Source organism: Gavialis gangeticus, unplaced genomic scaffold, assembly GCF_001723915.1.
Source record: "Gavialis gangeticus isolate Ggan-Ray unplaced genomic scaffold, GavGan_comp1, whole genome shotgun sequence".
Classification (NCBI taxonomy): Eukaryota; Metazoa; Chordata; order Crocodylia; family Gavialidae; genus Gavialis; species Gavialis gangeticus.
This window is the reverse complement of record NW_017729031.1, coordinates 107,077,403-107,085,082: the sequence shown is the minus strand read 5'-3', so window position 1 is coordinate 107,085,082 and position 7,680 is coordinate 107,077,403. Positions and strand designations below refer to the sequence as shown.

The following is a 7,680-nucleotide window of genomic DNA, read 5'->3' as shown; positions in this document are numbered from 1 at the left end:
GGGGGGGGGAGTTGGGTTTTTTTGTTTTTTGGGGGGGTGTAGATTTATTATGTCAGCACTTCAAAAATTGTTATGCTATAGGCAAACAAAGAAATGCTATCAGGTTGTGTGTAGGTCAGCCAGTTGCTGAGCCAATTATGGCATGTATCTTGTAATCATGGCTAAAACTTCAGAATACAGTTACAATTGGTCAAGATTTGAATCTATTCCCAGCACAATTATAGACTGTAATAAAGTTGTATACACTTCTGCTAGTGACATCTTTTGAATCTGATTTTTGCTTTATAGCTCAAGCTGTAATATGTAGAAGGTTTTAAAATGGTAGTGTTCTTTTGGTAAGCATTTTATTTTTGTATCTAAATAAGTGCTCAGTCCAGGAGAGCAGACTCTATTAGAGTATTATTTTTGCTCATAAAAATATACAGGTTACCTGTCCGCATTTAAGCCATCAAAATAAGTTTTGACTTTTTGTTCTTACTACAGAATATATACTGACTGAGGTATTTACACATAAGCAGCTCCAGGGAGGGTTGTGGTCCCACTCTTTGTGCAGAATATGAGATCATATCTATATCTAGCATCTGCAATCTTAAAAGTGCAAGTTTATGATGCTTTTGTGATATGAGCAAACCAAGATGACAGTTGTGCCTTTTTAGAAATATGGAAGTATATTAGGAGAAGCCAAGTGGCAAAAAAAATGTATGCTGCTCTTAAAGGGCTTCTGGTATTCTGGGCATTGTCTAGACATGTTTCTCTCTCATTAACTAGCATGTCCTATAACATTTTAAAAGCCTGATGTAGATATAGCATACGCTTTGTCTAGCCCCTCCTCACAAGGCCAAGTTAAGCCTAAATTAGCTCAATTATGTTAGGGGCAGCCTCACCTAGTCTTGAAATGTATGTGTCAGCACATGCTGGCTAAGGTGTAGTTAATAACACTACTTTAAATCCTAGTTCAGACAGGCCCCTAGAATGTTTGTTCTGGTAGGATAAGAAGTAGACCTAAGAGATCTGCTGACCACACGCTGCTCACTGATGAAATGTCCCCTTTTGAGTAGCAGGAACTCAAGGTAGCACATTCACTGTTTAGTTGGAGTCTTTAGGAATGAATTATCAGATTTTAGCAATACTTTTTTTTTTTTTTCTTTCGAACAGCTTGGAGCAAACAGTGGTCTGCACATCATAATCTTTGATGAGATTGATGCCATCTGCAAGCAGAGGGGGAGCATGGCAGGCAGCACTGGAGTCCATGATACTGTTGTTAACCAGCTGTTGTCTAAAATTGATGGTGTGGAGCAGCTGAATAACATCCTGGTCATTGGTATGAAAATCTCAAGCTTGATGCCAGTTTGTAAAAGAGCAGGGTGTGTAAGAGACATGAGACCTGCATGTTCTGGATGTTTAAAGGTCTGTTTTGGAGGTGAAGTGGTATGCTAAGGAAGCTTTCAGTAATGGAAGAGCAGCATTTCATCCTTGATTTGGAAATGTAGGTCACTAGGCCTGCTGTGCAGACGTGGAAGAAAAAAAAACACTTTACCGGAAGAAACAGCATGTTACGTAGACCCAACTCTGCAGCATCTGTATAGATCAGGTGCTTCAGGGGGGCTTTTGGGGGCTTTTATCTAACAGCTGATTGAATCAGCTGTTAGATAAAAGCCCCACTGAAGCACCCACTTTATACAGATGTTGTAGAGCCACATCCAACTAAAGCACTGCCTCTTCTGGGCATGTGCTGGGCTCAGCGAGGGAGCGCACCAAATTTAAAGTAAAGCATATTTCTTTTTTCTTGTTTTCCCCCCATGTCTGCAGGCAGCGAAAGTGTACTTTTTCTCACCAGCTCTAATGGAAGTTGTAAAATTCCCCTCTTACCAGGAGGGAGGAGTGGAGCCATGGGTGAGAGGCTTCCTATGCATCCCTAGCCCTGGGGCATGCAGATTTAGGGAATGCATGGGGAGTCTTTCCCTCTGCTCCACTTCCCTATCAAACCAGTTTAGAAGAGGCAGTGGGGCAGAGCCCTCAGCCTGCTCCTCAGACTAGGAAGTCCTTGGTTTGGGGAAGCGTAGGAAGCATTGCCCCATTGCCCTGGGGAAGGCTTCCCTGACTCCAGTTCCCAGTGCTGCAGGTTTTTAAATTGCGTTGCACATTGCCGAAGTGGGCAGCAGGAGTGGCAGCGTGAAGCTGTAGGTATGGAGAAGCAGGCTTGCAGAGGCTGGTTTCTGATCCCACCAGCTTTGAAATCACTATCCCTGCTGCCCACCTGGGTGGTGTGGCTGGCAAAGGGAAACTGATGGGGCTGGGAGCCAAGCTTGGGAAGAACCTCCACGAGCCTGATTCCTGGCCTCTCCCTTGCTGTCCCTGCCTCCCAGCTTGCAGTCCTTGGTTTTGGAAAGAATGAGGGGAGAGTGGCAGCAGCTGCTCCCCTCCCAGACCAGTCCAGAAAAGAAGGGAAGCAGCAGGGGAAAGACCCCAGCCCCTTTCCCAAACTGGGCAGTCCTCAGTCTGGAAAGAGGCTGGGTGCATTGCCCTACTGCTTCTCTCTCCTCTGAGACCAGGCTGAGAGAGGAGAGTACTAGTGTTCATTTTCATGGGGGAGAGTTTCTCTCACAAGGGAGATCTTCCATCTTAACACCTGAAAGATCTTTCTCCTGGAGGGGGCATGTTTCCCCCAGGAGAAATTGAATAAATATTTGAACTTTTTGCCATTTCTCCTTGTAGAAAGGTACTGCCTTTATGTGGCTTTTGTAGAGTGTGTGACCTTTCAGTGCAGTGCTCTGTACTAGGTCTGTGCAAAGCTTTGGTCACTGATTCAATTCGGAGGAAATTCAGTAGCCAGATCTCCAAATCCAAATCGAACCAGGAGACCTGTTAATCTCTCAGAATCGAATCAAAAGCCTCCAATTCGATTTGGAGAGATTCAACGATTCAGCCATAGACACAGCTTTATATGGTTTTTTTTGTTTTGTTTTGTTTTGTTTTTTTTTGTTTGTTTGTTTGTTTGTTTGTTTTTTTCTACGTACCTCAAAGTACCAGGTGCAGCTTGTAAATAGTGAGATGGTGGGGCAGATGGAGCATCCCATGGGAGCACAGGAGGGTTCCCTTGTGCTCAGCAACAGACCCAGAAGTGGACCAGAAGTACTTCCAGTTTGCTTCTGGGTCTGCCGCCAAGCACGCGGGGGGAGGGGGGGGGCAGTGCTCCTGTGGGACATGCCATCCGCCTCACCATCTCAGCATTCACGAGTCATGCCTGGTACCTCGAGGTATGTAGAAAAAAAGTATAAAGCTGTGTCTATGACCGAACTGCTGATTCTCTGAATCAGAATCGAATCTTCAGATTCGGCTAAATCAAATTGGGATAGTGACCCAAATCAGCGAATTGTCACTGTCCCCTGAATCAGGCTGAATCTGAATCAAATACTGCCTGTTTTGCACACCCCTACTCTGTACCTAGGCATGGTATTTGCAGGGGCTGATAAACCTTCCATAGCCTCAGCTATAAGAGCAGTACATTTTAATTCAAGCGGAGAAGGAACTTGTGTTTATATCCAAAGTTAAGTTTGATTGCTGTTGCCAGAGACCCACCATGATGTTACATAGGCCTCCAGAAGTGCTGAGGTATTTTTTGTCTGTATTTTCTCCCTCTAGATGTACAAAATATGTTTGTTCTGTTGTTGAGTAGAAACTTAGTGAGCTTACATTCTGTTCGTGATTTTTTTTTTTTGTTCCCAATTTTGTTTTTAGGAATGACTAATAGGCCAGACCTGATTGATGAGGCACTGCTGAGACCTGGGAGATTGGAAGTGAAAATGGAGATTGGTAAGCAGTTTGCTATGGCTCAGTATATGACATCAAATTGACTTACTGCTGCAAAATAGGGCTCAAATTGGAAATCACTAGCTCATGACTAGAACACTGCTGCACAAAATTTGGCACCTCTGTTTTATGAAGATTATTTAATTTGTCAATTTGCATATATGCTCAGTCATAAATATCTCTCCTGAAAATGGTATGGTGGCAGAGCTGTTAAGGAGCTTTACTGTACCTCCAGAAGCTTGACTTCAAGCCCTATTTTGGGCTTGTTCCAAAGACTGCCACCAGTCCACTCTGTAATTCAGCTAGAGAAGTGATTCTCAGCCAGGGTGTTGCAGCATCCCACCCTAGGGTGCCATGAGATTGTTTTAAGAGTGCCACAGGGTGCTGCACAACGTTAGTACTGATAGGTGTGCATACACCTACACATAATTCACAAGATTAAACTCAAATTTCAAATGGGAATCCATAGCGTCAAAAAAACATTCTGACCTGCTGTAGTCTTTATGAATGTGTTGCAACAGGAGAATTGCTCTTTTTCTTCTGTAGTCAAAAAATGAATGAATCCAGAGAACTGGCACTTTTGGAGGGGTGCTTTGAGTCAAAGGTTGAGAACCACTGAGTTAAGGGGTCAAAGTCAGCTGACTATGCTGCTGGGTATCCTTTTGTCAATCCTTTGGGTGCCTTTAGTAATAGAGACAGGCATGCCTTAACTATGCTAGTGCAAGGGTCCACTAGACTTTGGAGAACTTTTGACAACTTTTTTTTAACTTTTATTACTGGTAAGAAAACAGTGGCTTGACACCAATTTTCTATCAAGAAGTGGGAGTGATGTGGATATGTAAGACCTTGTTCTTTGCACCTTTCAGAAGACCAAAAAACCCCTAATAATGTAAAAAATGGTTGAGTTTTCAATAATGCAAAAAAGACAGAAGTACTTAATAAATATTTTTCTGTAGTTGGGGAAAGAGCTAGTGGTTATATTCCTATCAAATGGTAAGATACATTTTATGCCAGTAGTTACTAAGGAAGATTTTAGGCAGATGCTAAAGCTAACTATTTTGTAGCCAGCAGGATAATTGGACAGCTTGCATCTTGGTTTTTGAAAAGTGGGCTGAAGAGCTGCTTTTAATATTAATGGCCTGTTGATATTGGTTTTTCAATAAGTTTTGGACACCAGAGAAGTTCTGGAATAAAGCTAATTTTTGTGTCAGTGTATAAGAGGAGTAAATGAGATCACCTGGAACATTATAGATTTCTTAGCCTGATATTGATCCCAGACAAAATGAGAACAGCTGATATGGGATTCATTTAACAAAAAATAAAAGGTGGGCAATATAATAAATCAGTGTGTGCATGGAAAATGGTTTTTGTCTGACTTTTGATATTTGTTTTGATGAGATCTGAAAATTTCATTGGTTTAAGGTAATGACCGTGTAATAAACCTTTGTAAAGAATGTTGTGCTTTACCCTACAACATGGTTTAAGACACAAGAGCAGTATAAAATAAACATCATATGTATGATGTTGATTACAAGGAAATTAAATAAGTTTCAAAATATTATTTAAATAGGGAGTGTGTCTCTAGTACCACAAGGATCTTGTCATGGCCATATGCTGTTATATATGTGTACAGTAAAAGCTCTGTTATCTGGCATCCTCTGGGAATAGGGGATGCTGGTTAATCAAATATTCCAGTTAATCTAATGTGCACTGTCTGGTGCACTCCCTGGTGTCAGTGTGCTGGGGGACAGACAAACTTATGGCAAGCCAAGGGACTGAAGAACCTGAGGACTTGAATGTGAAGGACCATGAACGGCATGTGCCCCAGGCAACTGGTGGGGCATGGCTGCATCAGCAGTGGGATCCTGGTGGTCATGAATGGGGAACTCCCATAGATGCCGCTGGCACTGTCAGCCAGAGGGTGATAGGAGTGCAGGGGGTTGACCAGGGGTTGGCGACCACCTGCAGGCTCTGCCAGTGGCAGCCAGGGGCAATCATGGACTGCCTGCAGATGCCGCTAGCACTACTGGTGGTGTGGTGAGTGGCGGCTGCCGGCAGGCGCTGCCAGTCTTGTCAGTGGTGCCTTTTTGCAGGGGGTGCACTGCCACACACAGGGGGTGCGCATGCACCCTCTACGCGTCACCCTTGTGAAGGAAGTTGGCAATTTGTCTTTAAATCAAAGGTGCAAATATCATTTCGGAGCTTGTGTCCCTAGCTACTGTTAAAAATGTGCAGAAAAGGCTTCATGAATGACCACTTCAAAAAATGTATTGGGACTAGTTAGAGCAAGGGTTGGCAGTGTTTTTGGGCAAAGTGCCAAAAACACCTACAACCTTGACTCATAAGATGTTGGTATGCCAGGAGCAGATAACGGGGGAGCTGCAAGGGATCCAGTCCTTGTGGCTGCACGCCTTTCCCCACAGTCTACCCCAAGTCACATGTGCCAATCAAAATGCCTTTGTGCCATGCTCTGGCACCCATGCCAGGGGTTTGCCTATCACTGAGTTAGAGGATTTACAAGGAATGAAAAAAGGACTGATAAGCTTTGGGGAAAAAAATGCTAGAAAGCTGTCGTAAGGGTCAGAAAATGTAGGGACAAAGAGAAAAAATGCTAGACTTTTGCATAGGATACCAAAACAAATTACAAAATGTTCTTCAGCTGCATAGATAAGCAGAAAGATCAAGGGAAAAAGCAAGGCCATTGTGCAATGAGGACAAGCATACATTAAAGAAAATGTATGCATGACCCAAAACGAAATATATACATTGCCTTAGATATTCAGTAAAACGTTGTTAAATATGGACACTAAGGCAGGATGGTCAATGAAAATAGTGATATGGAAACGTACGTTACCATATTCAAGGTGGAAGCAAAACTTGAAGATGCTAACATGCTTAAATTGGGGAGAATCCATTATTTCTACCTCAGAATTCTGAAAGAACTGACACATGGAACCCAAGTCCAGTAGCAAAGACTTCTTAATAAATATAAGTAAATGGTGGTTGTATCACATGACTGGAGAATAGCAAACGTTGCACCTTTTATTTAAGAAGTGTTTTAAAAAAATATAGGCATTAGCTTGACTTTAGTTGCATGCAAGGCTATAGAACAAATTTGGCTGGAAAGAATAAATAAATACCTGGAAACAAATGGAAAATGTGATAAGATACAGTATGCATTTACTAAAGGTATTTTGTACCTAACCTATTAACTTAATTTAAGATAACTATTTTTTCTAGACAAAGCAAATGCAGTAGACTTTTTTCTTAAAGGGCTGGAACCGCGGCAGGCGGGGCAGCCACGGGGGGTGGGTATTGAGATGAGGGAAGGGTTGGGGGGCTCATGGCAGAGCCCCCCATGCAGCGTGGGGCAGTGAGAGGCAGCAGGGATCACCGCCCCCCGCCCGGCAGCACCCGCTAAGTCGGGGCTTTTTTAAGAAATGCTGGGAGCTTGGGCCGTCATTGCTGGGCTGGGGGGATGGGCCTAGCTGATCTGGAGATTCAAGAGCAGCTGAATCTCCCAATCGATTCAGGACAGTGATTCAAATCACTGAATTGAATCAGTGGCCCCCAAATTGGCAAATCTGAAGAGAATTATAGCTGCTTTGCACAGGCCTAATAAAGAGTATACTCTGAGGAGACCAGAAAGAGCTTGCCTTTGTTAGTAAAATGAAGTCTTAATTTGGATGCGATTGCTACTAGAGGTGCACAGATACATCAGTCCCATATTGGATTGGCACTGATCTGAGAAAAATTGACTGTATTGGAAATCAGCTTTTTTAGGTTGATGTGGCCGATTAATGCCACTGGTAAATACCCTGTGCATGGGCTCAGCTGCAGTGGAGCATGCAAGTGGTGAGGAGCACAGCC

At 43.3% G+C, this 7,680-nt stretch overlaps 1 protein-coding gene across 1 annotated transcript in view; it reads left to right on the top strand.

Moving 5' to 3' along the window:
• The window catches only part of NSF (N-ethylmaleimide sensitive factor, vesicle fusing ATPase), a 145,540-nt gene that overhangs the window by 87,887 nt on the left and 49,973 nt on the right, over positions 1 to 7,680 (top strand). The window contains exons 10-11 of the mRNA XM_019523518.1: positions 1,156 to 1,321; positions 3,739 to 3,813. Of these exons, the coding sequence (XP_019379063.1) occupies positions 1,156 to 1,321; positions 3,739 to 3,813 (241 nt within the window). The remainder of the gene's footprint in view (positions 1 to 1,155; positions 1,322 to 3,738; positions 3,814 to 7,680) is intronic.